The 20,971-nt window shown below is 48.2% G+C and overlaps 1 protein-coding gene across 1 annotated transcript; it reads right to left on the bottom strand.

The window, feature by feature from the left end:
* Positions 1-14,025: 14,025 nt before the first annotated feature.
* Positions 14,026-17,937, bottom strand: LOC144328554 (cell adhesion molecule CEACAM3-like). Its single transcript, XM_077932517.1, has 3 exons — positions 17,916-17,937; positions 16,529-16,897; positions 14,026-14,177 (listed from the first exon to the last, which is right to left on the bottom strand). Exons 1-3 carry the CDS (start codon positions 17,935-17,937, stop codon positions 14,026-14,028), a joined length of 543 nt encoding a protein of 180 aa, XP_077788643.1.
* Positions 17,938-20,971: the final 3,034 nt, after the last annotated feature.

Raw genomic sequence — 20,971 nt, 5'->3', positions numbered from 1 at the left:
CTGAGCGTGAACCGAACTAGGCAGTTTTATACAGGATCGAGCATGAACTGAAGTTAGTTCCTTTCTGAACGTGTCAAACTGGAGCTAATTCCCTTTTAAAACGATCTTTTCGAGATCTGGGCCCCACCTAGGACCCCTGGAGCCCCCTGGCTCGGCCACTGCTGTTCACACTTCCTGTCTAAGCAAGTAAAGAATGTATTGGATTTGTATCCCGCCGCCCCTCCAAGGAGCTCAAGATGGCAGCATACATGGTCCCTCCCCCCATTTTATCCTCACAACATCCCTGTGAGGTAGGTTAGGCAGAGGTCTCATCTAGGCTTCCCACCGCTTCCCCCTCTTTTGTGCTGAATCCGAGCAAATGTCAATCAGCTTTCCCAGGGACTGACATTTGTTCCGATTCAGAGCTAAAGAGTGGGTTTTCCTGGGGCAAGTTGTGGGGCAAACAGGAGAAGAAGAAGAAGAAGAAGAAGAAGAAGAAGAAGAAGAAGAAGAAGAAGAAGAAGAAGAAGAATAATAGTAGTAGTAGTAGTAGTAGTAGTAGTAGTAGTAGTTTGGATTCGATATCCCACTTTATCACTACCCTAAGGAGTCTCAAAGCGGCTAACCATATCCCTTTCCCTTCCTTCCCCACAACAAACATTCTGCTAGGTGAGTGAGGCTGAGAGAGAAGTGTGACTAGCCCAAGGTCACCCAGCAGCTGCATGTGGAGGAGCAGGGAATCGAACCCAGTTCACCAGATTACGAGTCCACCACTCTTAACCACTACACCAGAGGACCACTTGGACCCATGCTTCCTAGGCACATGACAAGCAGAAGCATGGATGAGCCCCAAGAACCAGGCAGAGGGCCTTCTCAGTGGTGGTGCCCGCCCTGTGGAACGCCCTCCCATCAGATGTCAAAGAAATAAACAACTATATGACATTTAGAAGACACCTGAAGGCAGCCCTGTTTAGGGAAGTTTTTAATGACTGATGTTTTAATGTATTTTTAATTTTTGGTTGGAAGCCGCCCAGAGTGGCTGGGGAAACCCAGCCAGATGGGCGGGGTAGAAATAATAAATTATGATGACGACGATGATGACAAAAATAAATAAATATTTATTTATACCCCACCTGCCCCAGCCAGAGCCAGGCTCAGGGCGGCCAACACCAATAAAATTACAGTAAAAATATAATGGGGCGGGGGGACCAATTTAAAATACAAGTTAAAATGCAAATTAAAGGCAGCCTCATTTTAAAAGTAGCCCATAGATCAAAACCATAAGGGGGGGAGGGAGGAACATAAGGGTCAGACTGAGTTCAAACGAAAGGCCAGGTGAAATAGTTCTGTCTTGCAGGCCCTGTAGAAAGATGTCAAATCCTGCAGGGCCCTGGTCTCTTGTGACAGAGCGTTCCACCAATTCGGGGCCAGTACTGAAAAGGCCCTGGCCCTAGTTGAGACCAATCTAACCACCTTGCGACTTGGGGCCTCCAAAATGTTGTCATTTGTGGACCTTAAGGTCCTCCACAGGGCATACCGGGAGAGGCGGTCCCATAGGTACGTGGGTCCTAGGCCGCATAGGGCTTTAAAGGTCAAACCAGCACCTTAAACCTGACCCTGCACTCCACTAGGAGCCAGTGTAGTTGGTAAAGCACTGGATGAATGTGATCCCGCGGCAAGGATGATTAGAGACATTAACTGGTCCGAGGTCACCCAATGAGCTTCATGACTGAGTGGGAATTTGAACCCTGGCCTCCCAAGCTCCTAGTCCAATGTTCTAACCACTGCACCACATTGCCAGGAGGTTGGCAAAAGAGCACCAAGCCTGTACTTGCTTAGGAAATAAATAACTATCTGACTTTTAGGAGACATCTGAAGGCGGGCCTGTTTAGGTAAGTTTTTAATGTCTGATCTTTTATTGTATTTTTTATATTTTGTTGGGAGCCGCCCAGAGTGGCTGGGGAAACCCAGCCAGATGGGCGGGGTATAAATATTATCATAGCCATCCAAGGAGCCAGCTGAAGGCATCTTGCCCAAGGATCCCCCTCCCCCAAAATCCCTGGAGCCAACACTGCCCATTGCAACACTTAATGGAACAAGGGAGAATGGGTGCCACTAAACAGGCACTGGAGGCTTTTATTTCACAGGTGTATATATGATGTTATTTTCTGCCTCTGGGGTTCCGGTTGGCTGTAAGGGTTGGTGCTCAAGACGCTGCCAGACGACTGTCCTCGATTATTTCATTCACGGTTTCCAGATAGATGGAGCTCCTCCTCTTGCGGTGGGAAGGGCAGTGACTCATACAGTCTGTGGGGTTGTCTGTTGCTGCTCCAAACGCCACCGCTGTACTGGAGAATGATGATCTCTTCTGCTTCCTCCCTCTCTAAAAGAGAGCTTGTCTAGAATCAGAGAAGGGAAATTAGAAGCATCCGTATCCTACTCCCTTTGGGACTAGAAGGGTAATCTCCAACCCACTAGGTGCCACAAGGCCAAGTCTAGCCCCAACCTCCTCCTGCTGTACACACAGCTCCCCTAACTGAAGTCGCCATGCTCTCGTTGACATCTGGAGGTGGAAGTGGACCCTCAGAAGGAAACCGTGACTACCAACCTCTGTGATTTAAGGCAGGGGTGCAGAATCTTTGGCCCTCCAGATGTTTCTGGACTCCTGGCTTTTGCTTCAGATCAGAATTGAATCGGCTTGTTCAGGATCAATTCTACCCAAGGAAAGAGGGAAAGGAACAACGATTGCTGGAGTGGGAAGCTGGTTCTATTTCATATTATTTGAAACATCCCTATGCCGCCTTTGAGAGGAACGGCAGCTTGCCACGGAACACAGAAATACAATTTATTTATTATTGTTTTATTTTTAAAAATTTCTATACCGCTTTATATTTTAAAGAAAAATCCCAAAGCATTTTACAGCATATTAAATCAATAAAACAATACAATGCAAGTACAATATCATGGGTGCAAAAAATTACGGGAAAAATGAAATATTAGGAAAAGGCAACCAATAAGAGAGGAGCAAACCCTACACAGCAGGGTCCCGGCCTAAGATGGTTGGACAGCACATTGTATACACCTCCTTCACTTTTTGGTCAAAGAATATAAACAACACCCATCGTAATTGGGGACTATAGAGTTAAATATAGTTTCCGGTTGTTCTGGGTTGGGGCAAAGGCTCCACATTCAGCCTGTCTTGCTGGTTGCTTTCATTCTCCTGCGTGGTTGTGTATTGGCCTGCTCATCCGTAAAGCAGCCTCTTGTTCCAGACCTGCCTTATATTATGCTCACCGTATTTTTCGCCCTATAGGATGCACCCGACCATAGGACGCACCTTGTTTTAGAGGGGGAGAACAAGAAAAAAAAAAAATCTCCCCCTCTCTGCTCAGCGCCCCTTCAGCAAAGCGGCAGGAGAAACGGAGCCCCTTCCATTTCTCCTCCCACTTAGCTGAAGGGGCGCTGCGCAGCTCTCCCTCTCTGCTGAAGCCAGGAGAGTCTTGCTCTCCCGGCTTCAGCAAAAGGAACCTGAAGCCTTCGGAGCGCAGCGCAAGTTCCCGCTGCACTCTGGAGGCTTTGGGTTCCTTTTGCTGAAGCCGGAAGAGCAAGACTCTCCTGGCTTCAGCAAAAGGAACCTGAAGCCTGCGGAGCGCAGCAGGAACTCGCGCTGCGCTCTGAAGGCTTCAGGCGGCTATCCCTGAAGCCTGGAGAGCGAGAGGGGTCGGTGTGCACCGACCCCTCTTGCTCTTCAGGCTTCAGAGAAAGCAACGCGTAGCCTCCGGAGCGCGGAGGGAGCACTCCCTCTGAGCTTTGGAGGCTTCGCGTTGCTATCGCTGAAGCCAAGGAGCCTGCATTCGCTCCATGGGACGCACACACGTTTCCCCTTAATTTTTGGAGGGGGAAAAGTGTGTCCTATAGAGCGAAAAATACGGTAACCAAAATGAAATCAAAAACAAGCTAGCGTTACCTTGCATAGTTGTTCAACGTGTAGTAGGAAGCGATGCCTACCAAGACCAGGGACAGCGAAATCAATCCGACGACCAGCCCCGCCGAGACTTTGGAAGGTGGAATATGCGCCTTCCTTTTTCTGCCCAGATCTCCACATGCAGACGGCAAGAAAAAAATATGCATATAATAGGAATAATAGTACAGCAGTACCTCGGAAGTCGAACGGAATCCATTCCGGAAGCCCATTTGATTTCCAAAATGTTCAGAAACCAAGGCACGGCTTTCGATTGGCCGCAGAAGCTCCTGCAGCCAACTGGAAGCGGCAGAAGCCTCGTTGGACGTTCGAGTTCCAAAGAACGTTCGCAAACCGGAACATTCACTTCCGGGTTTGAGGCATTTGGGAGCCAAAAAATTTGACTTGCAAGGCATTACGGATCCAAGGAATGACTGTAAAATATTAGTAGTAATTTATTACTTATACTCTGTCCATATGGCTGGGCCTCCTCAGCCACTCTGGGCAGCTCCCAACAGAATATTAAAAACGCGATAAAACATCAAACATTATAAGCTTCCCTAAACAGGGCTGCCTTCAGGTGTTTTCTAAAAGTCAGATAGTTGTTTATTTTCTTTAGCCCGTCCTCAGGTAAGCTGAGCATCCCTGTCCTCTGCATCAGTAAGGTAAGGGTGAGGGAGAAAATTGATTCGGTTCACAAGGAAAGGTGAACCCAGGTCTTTCACATTTTCCAAAATAATACAAGTACAGGGGTACCTCAGGTTACAGACACTTCAGATTACAGACGCTTCAGGTTACAAATTCTACTAACCCAGAAATAGTACCTCGGGTTAAGAACTTTACCTCAGGATGAGAACAGAAATTGCACGGCGGCAGCGGGAGGCCCCATTAGCTCAGTGGTACCTCAGGTTAAGAACAGTTTCAGGTTAAGAATGGACCTCCAGAACGAATTAAGTTCTTAACCTGAGGTACCACTGTATGAGGGCCGGATCATCCATGAAGGAAGGTGAGAAGACTGCCTCAGGCGGCAGGATCCATAGGGGCAGCAGTCCTGATGTAGATCTTTAGTCTCCCCTTGTTCCTTCATGTTCACCCCTTCTTCCCTGGCAGGCAAAAGGGACGCCATTTTGTGGTTCATCCCAGGTGCTAAAAATGCCTTGGACCAGCCCTGGCACGAACTGAAACACAGCTCTGCAAATGCGCTGCTCTGAATTTTGCACGGCAGTTCAGTAGCCAAGGGTTTTGTACAGAAATACCTATTCAGTGGTAGCTTGGTTTGCTACAGCTTTGGATTACAACCATTTTGGATTACAACCACATCAAACCCGGAAGTGCGTGTCCCTTTTTTTGGATTACAACCAATTTGGGGGGGGGGGCCCATTGGCGAAAGCGCGCCTTGGGTTACAACCAGTTTTGGTTTACAACTGGACCTCTGGAACGGATTTTGATGGTTAACCAAGGTACCACTGTATTAGGTCAAAGTGTGCATAAAATCACATAAGTTGGTGAAAATATTTTGCAGAAGCGCACTATATTTAGGGAAATTGCCTTGCAAAAAATTGTCACAATTGCATACATACATATACATACATATATATGGAGAGTTTCCATTCAAATGCTGATGAATTGTCATGATGACCTTTTTTAAAAATTAAATAAATTGCAAACTGGTGTAAAAATGTGAAGAACTGCACCTAAGACTGGAAAAATGAGAAACCGAGATATTTGTTTATCCTTAGTTCCAGGGACCAAATATACTCACCTCTGACCGCCAGGTATATCCTCCCCACTTCGGTTGAGTCCAGCAGATCTTTTTTCTTTTGTATCATGTAGTAGCCGCTGTCCAGGAGGGTTAAATTAGTGATGTGTAGGGAGCAATGTGGATTGATGTCCACCCGCCCAGTGTAGGCCCAGCTGATATTGAATATGGAGACTGGCTGAGGTTGGTAGGTCACAATATTACTTGCCTCTGATATTTTCCCTCGGAACCAGCTGCAGAATAAGACCCTCTCCATGCTACTGACTGGGACCAGTGTTACGTCATTTCCCAATGATGGGCGCCACGGATCCAACACGATGGGAATTCTAATCTTCTCAGCTTGCACCAGTGCAAAGCATGAATTCAGAATGTGGGCTAGAAGAGCAAGGGTTGGGCGGAAGGGGAAAGAAGCAAAAGTTCAGTTCAAGGAAGAGGTCGGCAGCAAGTCGGAGACATCGGTGCTTGCGATGTATTTATCAAATTCCTGCCCTGTGCAATTTCAAAACAAAAGCAAGCAGATTGCAACATTCTGGAAATTCGGAAGCAGCTGCGGTTTGAAGTGTTCTGAAACCAATGACAACTAAAAACATGTTTCCGTTATAGAGCAAGAATCAAGAGGGTTTTTCAGTGTTATGTCTTGGAGAAAAAGGGAGAAAATTTGGGAGGCATGACTTATATTGAGGCTGCAGCAGAGCTCATAACAAGTGCCTTAAGAACAGACTCCCTGCCTAAGCCAGAATTTTAGACCCCAGCCTTGAATCCTGTTACCAACTGGGGAAGGGGTTTTCTGAAAATCTTATGTGCCATCTCCACTTAAAGCAGCACCATACCACTGCAAAGAATTCTGGGGACTGTAGTTTGTTGCTAGGAGACTTCTTTAAAAGTATATTATTATTATTATTATTATTATTATTATTATTATTATTATGCCACTCACCTCATTGGGTTACCTCAACCACTATGGGCAGCTTCCAACAAATTAAAACACAGTGTTATTATGATGATGATTTATTAAATTTCTTATTCGCTTTATCTTGCCCAGTGCAGCCCAAAGTAACATATAACCAAAGTAACATACAAACCAAACTCCCCACATAGAGACATTAAAACCGGGGGGGGGGGGGAGAAATATATTTAAAACATCCCACCTACTTAGGTCCATAAATTACCGTACAGCATATATTCAACACACACAAAAACAGCGACAATTTGTTGTTGACAAAGGACAGCTGGACATTTAAAGGGCCCCATTACCTTCAGTAGCTCAGGGCCTCATCAAACCTAAGTCCGGCTCTGTTTGTGAGGCACGTGAAGGAGGACTTCAAAGGATGGTCAGTTCATATGGGGAGAGGCAGTTCTTGAGGTATTGAGGTCCTGAGCCTTTACATTTGAATTGGGCCTGGAAACTACCGTATTTTTCGCTCCGTAGGGTGCACCGGACCATAGGGCGCACCTAGTTTTTAGGGGGGGAAATCAAGGGGAAAAATCTTATTTTCCTCCCAGCCCCAAAGAGCAGCGTACAGGCTAAAGAAGCCATAGCCCCGTGCAGCTTCTCCCTGCCGGAGGGGTTGCGCGCGGCTATGGAACAAGCCAAGGCAGCCAGCGGGATCCATCCCGCTGGCTGTTTTGGCTTCCTCTTTAGCCCCACGCAACCTCTCCCGGCCAGGAGACGCTGCACGGGGCTAAAGAAGCCATAGCCACTTGCAGCCTCTCCCTGCCGGAGGAGCTGCACGGGGCTATCCTTGAAGCCTGGAGAGTGAGAGGGGTCAGTGTGCACCAATGCCTCTTGCTCTCCAGGCTTCAGCGAAAGCAACGCGAAGCCTTTGGAGCACGGAGGGAGTGCTCCCTCTGCGCTTCAGAGGCTTAGCGTTGCTATCGCTGAAGCCAAGGAGCCTGCATTCGCTCCATAGGACGCACACACATTTCCCCTCAATTTTTGGAGGGGGAAAAGTGCATCCTATAGAGCGTAAAATACGATAATTGGCAGCCAGTGCAGTCGGGTCAGGATTGGTGCAATATGCTCAAACCGTCTTGCTCCGGTGAGCAACTTGGCCACCAGATTTTGCACCAGTCAAAGCTTCTGAACCGATTTCAGAGGCAGCTCCACTGATGACGCATTTGCCACAGTCTCTCACCTGCTAGAAGCAGCATCGGCCAAGGTCTTCCACAACCAGAGGGGGCCCCTGTTACTGGGTGGGCTCTCTGCATGGTGTTGGTGCCACTCTTGTAGGTGAGAGGGCTTGGGACATCCTGGGAGGATGATTTTGTGCCCAGCCATAGACATGGGTTCCTCCCCTGTCCGTAACCACAGATGCCCAGGACCACCCAGCCTAGGCCACCTGTTCCCCACCCCTGCAAGATCTCCTCAGCTTTAACCTAGGATACCTCACTGCAGCCTCTCTCTCTCCCTTGTCAGCTCCCAGGTAACCATAGGAGGTCATAAAGCTGGAGTGTGAGCCTTGGTGAGTTGGGTGGGGAAGACCCCATTTGGGGGCCCCATCTGAGAAAGGCGCATCAGTCCAGGGTTTAAACCACAGCGAGCTGGCAGGGTTTATAATGTGCATAAATAATGAATATATTTTTTTAAAAGTCATATTATTGGTTTTCAAAGATGTGTAGCAGAGTATAACTATGTGGCTAAATACCCTGATCCTGGTCCAACGGCATTGGTTACCAATTAGTTTCTGGGCCCAATACAAAGTGCTGGTTTTGACCTATAAAGCCTTAAACAACCCAGGACTGCAATTCCTCAAGGACAGCCTCTTTCCATATGAACCTACCCAGACCCTGAAATCATCTTCCGAGGTCCTCCTTTGTGTGCCTTCTCCTCGAGAGGTCCGGAGGGTGGCAACACAAGAATAGGGCCTTCTCTGCAGTGGCTCCCTGTCTGTGGAATGCTCTCCCCAGGGAAGTTCACCTGGCGCCTTCATTATATACACCTTTACATGCCAGGCAAAAACGTTCCTTTTTAAGCAGGCCTTTGGTTGATCTTATTGACATCCAACACCCTTTTAGAATGTGGCTTGTGGGGGGCGTTATTGGGTCACTGCTTTTGATTTGATTTTATATGTTGTAGTCTTGTTTGTGAACCACTCTGAGACCTCTGGGTATAGGGAGGTGTATAAACTGAATAAATCACCACCACCACCACCATCAAACCCCTTTCGCCCCCACTTCAATCTCAGCAACAACCAGGTACACACTGTACTTTTCTGTGTATAAGACAAGGTTTTATCCTGATAATATAATGTATTAAATTGGGGCTCGTCTTATACACGGATAGTGCAGAGTGGGGACGGGGGATTGGTTTTTGTCACGAGCTGATTGGTGGTTGTGGCAAGGGCTGCTGTCGATTGGCTGTTGTTGTAGCAATTGGGCGAGTGATTGATGGCTTCTGGTGGCGATCGGGCAGACGATTGGTGTCCTCTGTGCCGTGTGCTAATGGCAGCGTTGTTGAGGTGGGTGAGCGATTTGTTGCAACCCCCCCCCCAAGAAAGCTCAACAACTGTAGGAATAACGGAGACGACAGGAGGTTGGATGCAGGTGAGCTGTGCAGGAGCAAGCTGGCAAGCATGTTCCAAGCAAGCTGCCGGCTAGCTCTGCCGAGGCTTCTTTTATTAGCAGAAGTCAACAATTGGAAACAGTAGTGAAACCACCTTGAACTTAACGTATTTCATCTAAGCCAGTGTTTCCCAACCTTGGGCCTCCAGCTGTTTTTGAACTACAATTCCCATCATCCCTGACCACTGGTCTTGCTAGCTAGGGATGATGGGAGTTGTAGTCCAAAAACAGCTGGAGGCCCAAGGTTGGGAAACACTGATCTAAGCACATTTCCACCGTTAGCAAATACATGTGTCAGCAGGTGTTTCCCTAAGATGTTCCCCCAGATACTTCATTACGTCTGTGTCCCTGGTCATACTCCAGCCAAGCGAAATGTCTAAGCAAACGAATTGTGAAAGGTCGAAAGGTCAGGGGGGAAACAATGTTTTCTAGCCAAGAAGGCAAAAGGTCAGGGAGAGCAGGCGCAATGCTCCTTGACACACTGTTGCATGTCTGGTGCGAGGTTTGCCTTCGCAAAGTGGAGCATTACCTCCACAAACAACTCTGGGCATTCTCCCCCCATTTTCTTAATTTTGAGTCCCCCAAAATAGAGTGCGTCTTATACATGGGGGAGTGTTATACATGGAAAAATATGGTATTCATGTCTGTAGAATATTTGTTCCTCTTCCCTTCAACAGGATTATCCTGTGTTTTTCCTCCAGGGTGGTACAGTTTAATTTTTCATCTTTCCATTTTCGTCTGTTGCTATAATTGTTCTCTCTGTTTTATATACATTATAAGATGAAATAATAATAAAGTACTCTCCCCCCAAAAAGGGGGGGTGAGGTGGGGTGCTCTGTCTTTGACCAATTGCCAGGGGGTTGTTTGCAACACAAGGATTGAGCGAGACATCTTACACCCAGGAGATGTCACAACAAAGGGGGACACCAAACATTGTCTTGTAGTTATTTGTTGGGTCCAACGTGGTGAATGGTTACTTCCGTCTGTTAATGTAAGCACCCAATTTGGTGAAGCCTTGCCAACAACTTTTAAACAAGAATGAAGAGAGAGGTTTCACATCTCAATTTCATTTTGCAAACTGACACTCTTCTTATGCTGTAGGATACAAAACTGGGGCCACATCCACACCGCAAATCTAAAGCACTACAATGCCACTTTAAACAACCACGGCTTCCCCCCAAAGAATTCTGGGAGATGTAGTTTGTTCATAGCTGTCAACGTTTCCCTTTTTTAAAGGGAAATTCCCTTATTCATAATAGGATTCCTCGCAAGAAAAGGGAAATGTTGACAGCCATGAGTTTGTTAAAGGTGCTGAGAGTTGATAAGAACCCCCCCCCCAAAGAGATGCAATTTGTAGTTTGGTTTAACAGCCAGCCCTTCTTCCCAAGGAACTCTGGAATTTTGTAGCTCTACATGGGGGTGGGGGGGATAAGGATTTCCTAACAACCTGGATCCTTGGGTGTCTTATCTTCCCTTCCAGCTAAATACCAATAGCCAGACAGAGTTGGGGAGGGACCAATGATCATGATTAAAAAGCCAACCCATCAATTCCATTCTTAGATCATGATGAGTTTCCGGCGTCATTACCCCTCCTGTCCAGAAGGGGGAGCAGAGGTACTTGAAGGACCAGTGAGAACAGTGGAGGTTGAGCATTTATAAGCCTAGAATTCATAAACTGGTTTACTTCCTCCTTCAATGGTTCTCATCATTGATGTCCTACAGAACTACAGTGGTGCCCCGCAAGACGAATGCCTCGCAAGACGGAAAACCCGCTAGACGAAAGGGTTTTCCGTTTTGGAGGTGCTTCGCAAAACGAATTTCCTACGGGCTTGCGAGTTCCTGCAGGGTTTTTTTCCTCCCCCCCCCCTTTTCCCAAGCCGCTAAGCTGCTTATCAGATGATCCGCTAAGCCGCTTAACAGCTGATCCGCTAAGCCGCTTAACAGCTGATCGCTAAGCCGCTTATCAGCTGATCGCTAAGCCGCTAAGCCGCTTAACAGCTGATTGCTAAGCCGCTAAGCCGCTTAACAGCTGATCGCTAAGCCGCTTATCAGCTGATCCACTAAGCCGCTTATCAGCTGATCCGCTAAGCCCGCTAAGCTGCTAACAGTGCTAATCCGCTAAGCCGCTAATGGGCTTGCTTCGCAAGACGAAAAAACCGCAAGACGAAGAGAATCGCGGAACGGATTCTTTTTGTCTTGCGAGGCACCACTGTATTCGTGGTGACTTACAATAATATTATATATTATAACACAATGCACGACTCTGGAATATGGCGAGTCCTGTCTCCACAATCCCTGGCACAAAGTACGAATATAGTCAAAACTAAGCATTGGAGGGTTTTCTTGTTTTGTTTTTAATTTCATCAGTGGACATGATGGTGTGCTTTCCCCCTGCCCTGTTGGGTTTGGGCAAGGTACAAAGGCTGATGCTCATCAAGGGGCTCTTGATTCTTCCATCATCATTTTCAAATAAATGGAGTTTCTCTTCTTGGGGAGATGGGGAACATAAAATCCATGGAACTCATGGAAACTCTTCTGGGCTTGGCTCCAAAGAGTTTTCTGCACTATTGGCTATTTTTCTTACCTGGAAGAGAACCAATCATAGGCTGAAAACCAGAACCACCACCGCCATTATTATTTCACCCTCACCACACCACCCGTTCACCCTAAGGTTCCAGAGCAGGTTACAACAATTAAAATACAACATTAGAAACAATGTACAATAAGAGAAATAAGATTGTAAATGTGCATCTCAGGCATCAAAAGGCAGGTTCATCTTCTGCATCCACCGAAAACTGAAGGTGACAGACACGTCTCAATGGGGAGGAAGTTCCACGACTTAGGGGCTGCCACAGAGACTGCCCTTTCTTGGGCCAACCTTCCTGAGCTTCTGAGGGTGGTGGAGCAACCAGGAGGGCTCCCTCTGACAATTTTGACACCCAAGGGAATCTGTAGGGAAGGTGGAGGACTAAGCATTGGGGGCCTGTGTCGTTTAAGGCTTCAAACATTAACGTGAGCACTTTGAGCTGAGCCCAGAAATGAACTGGCAGCCAATGTCAACATCCACTCTTGGATTTCTCAAAGGGAGAACTTCTGGATATACATGCTGGACCCCTGGACTTCACATGGCCGCCTCCCGGAGGATAGTCTCAGCATCACTTAAAGGTAAAGGGACCCCTGACCGTTAGGTCCAGCCATGGCTGACTCTGGGGTTGCGGCGCTTATCTCGCTTTATTGGCCAAGGGAGCCCGGCGTACAGCTTCTGGTTCATGTGGCCAGCATGACTAAGCCACTTCTGGCAAACCAGAGCAGCGCACGGAAATGCCGTTTACCTTCCCTATTTATCTACTTGCACTTTGACGTGCTCTCGAACTGCTAGGTTGGCAGGAGCAGGGACCAAGCAACGGGAGCTCACCCCGTCACGGGGATTCGAACCGCTGACCTTCTGATCTGCAAATCCTAGGCCCCGTGGTTTAACCCACAGTGCTTCAGCAAATGAAGGTCTTCTGAGCACCCCATCCCATACCCTCCAACATTTCTCCTATGAAAATAAGAACGCCCTATTCCATAACAACACAGCAACAACAGCAGCAACAATTTTACTATTTACACGCCACCCATCTGATTGGATTGCCCCAGCCAACTTCCAACATATTTAAAAACATAATAAAACAGTAACCTTTTTATTAAAAAAAATTGCTATGCAGGCCTGCCTTCAGATGTCTTCTAAAGGTTGTATGGTTACTTATCACTTTGGCGTCTCATAACTCCTACCCTCCAACATTTCTCTGAGGAAAATAGGGCCGTCCTGAGGTAAAACGGGACATTCCGGGATCAAATCAGAAACCAGGATGGCTTCTGTAAATCCGGGACTATCCCTGGAAAATAGGGACACTTGGAGGGTCTGCCATTCTCATAGCTTTATAGCCAGTGCTTTTCCCCTTTAAAAATGTTTAGGGGTACTCTCATTTTGGCTCAAGAACATCACCATTTTATAGTTCGAATCAGGAAAGATAAATACAGTAAACGGCCAAAAGGCCGCCATCGGGGGTAGAAACCGAACTGACGATTCACCGTGCTAGAGAAGAAACGAATTTTTATTGAAATTTTTAGTTTCTTCTCCCATTAGTTTCACAAAATGTTTAGGGATTTGAGCACCCCTGTGTACCCCCCCCCGGGGGGGGGAGGCACTGTTTATAGCTATCACCTTGGAAACAGCAACTTTTTAAAAGTCAGAGCAACTAACGAAGGCGATGTTGGTCACTGTAATAAATACATGGTTTAAGTGATTAACAGCATCCTCCCACTCAGGGCCGGCTCAAGAGATTTCGGCACCTGAGGCATGCCACAAAATGGTGCGCGCACCCTGCCAGGGAAGAAGGGGACAGCGAAAATCTACAGTGGAAATGGGGGGTGGAGTTGGAATAAAGATTGACATGGGGAACTAGGGCGGGAGAAGACCAGAGGCGCCTCCTATTGGGCAGAAGCCTGTTGTAGAGGCAGCCTGAGGGGGGGTGCTGCTGTTGCTGAGGCATCAGTAGATCCAGCCTCCAAGGAGCGTCCCAGACCACAAATTCCTTTGAGGCTGCATCTGCTGCCCCTTCGGATCTTGCCACCTGAGGCGGTTGCCTCGCCTTGCATCCCGTGTGAGCCGGCCCGGATCCTACCTGCATCCAAGACAAATTTGCCAGAAGTACTGCCTGATATTCTCTCTCTCTCTCTCTCTCTCTCTCTGTTTCTCCCTCTCCCTGTTAAATTAGCTACATTACCGTACAAAACCTTGTGTGACTGTGTAGGAAATCAGGCCTACAAGAAAGACAGCCCCGACTATGCAAGCCACAAAAATCCCGGCGATGGCTCCTCCAGAGACGCTTGTCGTTTTTTTCGTGTCGGTTCGCTTTTCTGGAGAGACGGAGAAAGGTCAGGTGAGAAGTAGGAAGGAGAACCGTAATTCCTTGTCTCTTGTTTATCTCAGGTACCAAGGGCATTTCCCCCCCCCCATCCTCTCCATCGGTCCTGGAGACCAAACAGGGCCACTGAGGCAGCGCAAGATGGTTTCCGAAAAGATTGTTCCCCTCCCGTTTCTCCCATGCTTGCTGTGGCAAACCCCCCCTCTTTTCTCACTACATGGTACGGTCTCAGGGCTAAGAGTGTGAGCAGAGAAAGTTCCATGTCTAGGTTGGGGGGGGGTGAGCAGTTTGCGTCCCTCCAAGCTTCTCTTCCTGGTCCTCAGGCCACACCGCCTCTCTTGGCTAGACTGGTGACTGGGAGTGGCCGCCGGGACCATATAACACTGGTTCTGAGAGACCTGCATTGGCTCCCAGTACGTTTCCGAGCACGATTCAAAGTGTTGGTGCTGACCTTTAAAGCCCTAAACGGCCTCGGTCCTGTATACCTGAAGGAGCGTTTCCACCCCCATCGTTCAGCCCGGACACTGAGATCCAGCGCCGAGGGCCTTCTGGTGGTTCCCTCACTGCGAGAAGTGAGGCTACAGGGAACCAGACAGAGGGCCTTCTCGGTAGTGGCGCCCGCCCTGTGGAACGCCCTCCCATCAGATGTCAAAGAGATAAATAATTACCTGATATTCAGAAGACATCTTAAGGCAGCCCTGTTCAGGGAAGTTTTTAATATGTAACGCTGTACTGTTTTTAACACTGATTGGGAGCCGCCCAGAGTGGCTGGGGAAGCTCAGCCAGATGGGCGGGGTATAAATAATAAATAATTATTATTATTATTATTATTATTATTATTATTATTATTATTGGCTGTAACCCTCGCCAACGCACTTCTCCATCCTTGCCCTTTGAACCCTTGCTTCGCTGGATGAGGATGGAGACGTGCTATTTGCCCTGGGCTAGATGAACAAGGATCGCCAGTTTCCTACGGTCCTACACAGATTCAGTTGCTAAAATTATATCTTGCTCCTGTTTACAGTTCTCCGTATTCTTTTCGTTCGGCTGAACCCAAGCACATCACCCTCTCCAAGAAACAAAAGAGGCTGCTTTCTGTTGTCTATAGTGTGGTACTGAGGAGACCACGGTTGTGGGTTCGATCCCGATACAGGCCACCTGCATTACAGGGGGTTGGAGAAGATGAACCTCGGGGTCCCTTCTGACTCTGTCATTCTATGAGTCAGTGCAACTAGCTCAGCACTGACTCAACAAGATAGCTCAGTCGGTAGACTATGAGGTGCTTAATCTTAGGGTTGTGGATTCGAGCTCCATGTTGGGCAAAAAGATTCCTAGACTAGGTGACCCTCAGGATCTCTCCCACCTCTACAATTATATGAGTCTATGAATTCTTCAGGGTTCTAGCCAGGTCTTCCCCAGCCCTACCTGGAGAAGCCAGGATTGAACCTGGGCCCTTCTGCATGCCAAGCAGATGCTCTATCCATTGAGCTAGGGCCTGTCCCCTAATAAATAGTAAACCTAATACATGCAGAACTTTATTATTTATTTATTTATTTATTTATTTATACCTCGCCCATCAAGCTGGGTTTCCCCAGCTACGCTGGGCAGCTCCCAACAGAATACTAAAAACAAAATCAAACATCAAACATTAAAAACTTCCCTAAACTGGGCCACCTTCAGATGTCTTCTAAAAGTCAGATAGTTGTTTATTTCCTTGACATTTGATGGAAGGGCGTTCCACAGGGCGGGTGCCACCACTGAGAAGGCCCTCTGCCTGGCTCCCTGTAACCTCACTTCAGTGAGGGAACCACCAGAAGGCCCTCAGAGCTGTACCTCAGTGTTTGGGCTGAATGATGGGGGTGGAGACGCTCCTTCAGGTATACTGGGCCGAGGCCATTTAGGGCTTTAAAGGTCAGCACCAACACTTTGAATTGTGCTCGGAAATGTACTGGGAGCCAATGTAGGTCTTTCAAGACCGGTGTTATATGGTCTTGGTGGCCACTCCCAATCAGAAGTCTAGCTGCCGCATTCTGGATTAGTTGAAGTTTCCGGGTCACTTTCAAAGATAGCCCCACATAGTGTGCATTGCAGTAGTCCAAGCAGGAGATAACCAGAGCATGCAGCATTCTGGCAAGACAGTCTGCGGGCAGGTAGGGTCTCAGCCTGTGTACCAGATAGATACACTGAGCTGCAGCCCAACTGCTAAATATACGAAACCAAAATACCTATTCAGATTCAAGACACAATAAACATCATTGACACACCAGATGATATCATCATGCGGTGCGTGTCTGTAGAGAGATATCAAGAGGGGAAGAAAGATTGCGTAGGTTAAGAAGGGGCATGTGAAACATTTACCTATCACCACTAAGAATATCTGCCCCACTTCTGACTCCTTAGTAGTGTTTCTTTGCATTATATAGTACGTGATATCTGAGACTGATATGTTCTTGATCTGCAAGGAGCAATCCGTGTTCACAGACTCCCGCCCAGTATACGAGGCTTTGTATTGAACATCTTTCACCGGAGGCGGTTGATAAACCAAGATCTGATTCTTCTCAGCCGTATCCCACCGGAACCAGCTGCAGGTGTCCACCTTCTCCTTGCTCTCTTCCGGAATCAGCAAGACCTCCCCTCCTACCTGGGGGAACCAGGGCTGGACGGTGATGAGGAGGGTAAAGTTCTGCTCCGCTTCCAGAAACCCAAAGGAAGAAAACAAGATATGGGCTGAGGGAGGTGAGGGGGAGAGAAGAGGCAAGAGATTCAGGTCAAGGAACAAGCCGATAACGCACAGTAACCCTTGCGGGTTTTCACCCCAATCAGAGACATTTGCAACTGTGCAATGTGGAGGTCACGGGTGGTGCTGTGGGTTAAACCACAGAGCCTAGGACTTGCCAATCAGAAGGTTGGCGGTTCGAATCCCCGCGACGGGGTGAGCTCCCGTTGCTCGGTCCCTGCTCCTGCCCACCTAGCAGTTCAAAAGCACGTCAAAGTGCAAGTAAATAAATAGGTACCACTCTGGCAGGAAGGTAAACGCCGTTTCCGTGCACTGCTCTGGTTTGCCAGAAGTGGCTTAGTCATGCTGGCCACATGACCCGGAAGCTGTATGCCGGCTCCCTCGGCCAATAAAGTGAGATGAGCACCGCAACCCCAGAGTCATAGAATCATAGAGTTGGAATAGACTACAAGGGCCATCGAGTCCAACCCCCTGCCAAGCAGGAAACACCATCAGAGCACTCCTGACATATGGTTGTCAAGCCTCTGCTTAAAGACCGCCAAAGAAGGAGACTCCACCACCCTCCTTGGCAGCAAATTCCACTGTCGAACAGCTCTTACTGTCAGGAAGTTCTTCCTAATGTTCTTCCTAATGAACTTCTTCCTAATGTCAGCCACCACTGGACCTAATGGTCAGGGGTCCCTTTACCTTTACCTTAATGTGGAGGTCAAGATAGCCTTCTGTTTCCCAAACCACAATTTTAGAGCACAGCTGATCTGGGTCTCTCTCCTCCCCACACCATCACTATGCTAACCCCCACTGCTCCACAGGGAGCCCCCAATCTTTCACCTGCCAGAAGGAGCAGTGGAGATTTGAAGGTCTTTGGCATCATGGGAGATTCCCTTTATGCCCGGCTGGATGCCTGGGTTCCTTTTATCTTCTTTGCTCCCAATGCTGGGGGCATCAGCTGAACCCACCTGCTCACGACCCACCCTAGGCTTTCCCCTACTGGAGCTCAGGAGGACTCACAGTCAGCAGCCCCCTTCCCCATTGCGATCTCCTAGGCAACCAGAGGAGGTCACAAAGCAGCCTGGACTGTGTTGAACTGGAAGTGGGAAGCCCTTGATGGGGTCCCACTCAGATAGCCGGACTACAAATTATCTGAGGCTGTGATTTGGCTGGGAAAGTGACTTAGTGTAGGGGAGGCAGAGGGGTGATTGCCCTGGGTGTAAATTTTTTGGGGGCACAATTTCATCACCGGGTGCTGCCCCAATACAATTGTGCACTACCGTCACTAGGCTCGATTCAAACGGCTTCTCCAGGCAAACCAGGAAGTGACCTCTCCAGATCTCCTGGGTGGTGCAGATACTGTTAGGCAGTTGAATGCGCATGCATAATCTGGCTGTTTCCCACTCACTCCTCACAGCCTCGGGCACTGGCAACCCATGGTACGCCACTGGGGGAGGGACTGTATGGACTTGTCCCTTCAGGCCTATTGCAGGCACTTTCAAATTTCACATTCTACCAATTAGGTGATTGTATTTTCACATTTGTAGTCCAAGCTTTCTCCAAGGAGTTCATGGCATGTGGTTCCTTGCTTGGAGGTTTCTAAGCAGAGGTTGGATGGCCGTCTGTCATGGATACTTTAGCTGAGATTCCTGCACTCTAGTGGGTTGGACTAGATGGCCCTTGGGGTCCCTTAAAAGGTAAAGGTACCCCTGCCCGTACGGGCCAGTCTTGACAGACTCTAGGGTTGTGCGCCCATCTCACTCAAGAGGCCGGGGGCCAGCGCTGTCCGGAGACACTTCCGGGTCACGTGGCCAGTGTGACATCGCTGCTCTGGCGAGCCAGAGCCACACACGGAACGCCGTTTACCTTCCCGCTTGTAAGCGGTCCCTATTTATCTACTTGCACCCGGAGGTGCTTTCGAACTGCTAGGTTGGCAGGCGCTGAGACCGAACAACGGGAGTGCACCCCGCTGCAGGGATTCGAACCGCCGACCTTTCGATCGGCAAGCCCTAGGCGCTGAGGCTTTTACCCACAGCGCCACCCGCGTCCCTTGGGGTCCCTTACATAACCATAAAAACCCATCAATTTCATTTTTTGATCATGGTGAGTTCCTGGTATCACTACCCCTCCTGACCAGAAGGGGGAGCAGAGGCACTAGAAGGATCAGTGTAAGCAATTGGTTTTATCGTTTACATTTTTCATTTTCAGGTTTTCTCATTTTACAAAACATATCAGAAAATCTTTTTATACATTTAAATATACTATGGTCTACCCTCCTCTCCTTTCTGTAGTTACATAAGTTGTATCTTCTTTTTTTCTGCATCTGCAACATTAAAACCTAAATATAATGAATCACTTGTACTCGAAATTTTAATATCACCATCTGCACGTGTTTATATCAATCCTGCTAATGTTTTAAGTCATTTGCAATCATTCTTTAGATATTCAACAAACAATCCCCACTCTTGCTTAAAGATTCTATCTTCTTAGCTTCTAGTAAGTTTTGTCGTTTCTGCATACTCCAGTAACTTTTGCTGCCAGTTCTCTTTCTTTATTTGGGGCATATTCGTCTTTCCACCTCTGGGCACATGCCATTTGGGCTGCTGAGGTCATATACGTAAATCTCTCTCCCCCCCCCCCCCCATTCTTTAGGTATCTCAGATCCAATTATCCCTGAAAGAAAGGCTTCTGGTTTCTTGACAAATGTCACCTTAAACATTTTTAAAAATTCGTTATATATCATTTCCCTGAAGGCTTTTTGAGGATGCCCAGAGCTTACAGAGTTAACAGCTCAAGGGAAATGATATCCTGTCACTGGGGGTGTGTTCACATACGGGTTTCGTACTTTGTTATGTGAACGCTTTTATCATGTCTTCGCTCTCTCCTGGCTGAAATGTTTGTTTTGCTGCTATACAATAAAGCTTCGTAGAATAGAAGCAGTTGTTGTACGAGAGTTTTACTGCATGGCTGAGATTCCACATACACACCTCAGCTCAAGATACTCTGCTGTAGCCGGGAGAAGCAGATGGGCACAGTGGAAGTGGACTGGATGTCACAACAGTGCCGCTGTTTGCAGCCTTGATGGATGCTCAATGGAACAGGCTTTCTCCTTTTTACAGGCCACCAGTGTGGACCACCAGTGTGGACAGTTGAAGCCGAGCATCTGTAAGCATGGAATGCATAGCCTGGTGTGCTTGTCTGCTTGCTCATTGAGGAATGAGACTTGGGCTGCAGCAGATCCATGCATTATCCCTTGGAATACCAAGCAGGGACAGACCTTGGCATCTCAAATGTCAGTGGTGCCCTGTCCGATGCCAAAATTTGCTCCCCTGCCTCTTGCCTTCCATTGAAGTAATACTGGTGGCCCCTTCTCCAGCGCCCCAGCTGCTCTGCGCCTGGTGCAACTGTACCAGTCACGCTCCCCTAGAGCCGTCTCTGTACCTAGTTACTGTCGGACTTGCATTCGACCGAGCGACACCTCTGGTCGAGTCCTCCGATGTGATTAACAACCTGAGCCTTTGATAAGGCTCCGGGCAAGCTCCCTCATTACGCAGAGTATCCAGCAGCAGGGACAGACGAGAGATATGAGCTACATTGCAAATAGGTTTATTTTCTAACTATGCAGACAGAAAAATACATCCTCTCTCTGTGAGAGCAGAGAGGCAACTGGAACAAAGCAACAGGAAACCAGTAATATCAACATCCGTCTCCCGTGAGACTTCCAACAGTCTGGAATCCCTGGAATGTAAACAGAGTCCTGTGACTCCAAGCACTGCACTAGTGGCACAAACAGAAACCTAACAGTTACCCTCAGCACTGCTAATGTGCTGGTCCCGGGCGGGGGGGTTTACCGTGAGGCGTGGTCAGAGTCTGGTCCTGGGCTGAGTGTCTGGAGACTGTCCACCAAGGGTGAAGTGGGGTCCAAAGCAAGAAGTCAGGCGTGGTCGGGAACTCCGGAGAAACAGGTCTGGGTGCTGGCAGAAACAGGTTTCCAACTTCGTTGCTCCCGCAACTTGGGACTGGGCTGACTGGCGTTTATCTCCTCTGAGGCCAGGGGAGGTCCCAGCCCACAGGTG

The sequence above is a fragment of the Podarcis muralis genome, chromosome 7 (assembly GCF_964188315.1).
Source record: "Podarcis muralis chromosome 7, rPodMur119.hap1.1, whole genome shotgun sequence".
NCBI classification, from domain to species: domain Eukaryota; kingdom Metazoa; phylum Chordata; class Lepidosauria; order Squamata; family Lacertidae; genus Podarcis; species Podarcis muralis.
This window is presented reverse-complemented; position numbering and strand designations above follow the sequence as displayed.

Coding starts and splice junctions, on each gene's coding strand:
- LOC144328554 (XM_077932517.1), bottom strand. CDS start 17,937: ATGGGGAAGGGGGCTGCTGACT. Junction 16,898..17,915: donor GGGGAAGGGGGCTGCTGACT/GTGAGTCCTCCT, acceptor CACCTCCCTCAG/CCCATATCTTGTTTTCTTCC. Junction 14,178..16,528: donor GATATTCTTAGTGGTGATAG/GTAAATGTTTCA, acceptor TCACCTGACCTT/TCTCCGTCTCTCCAGAAAAG.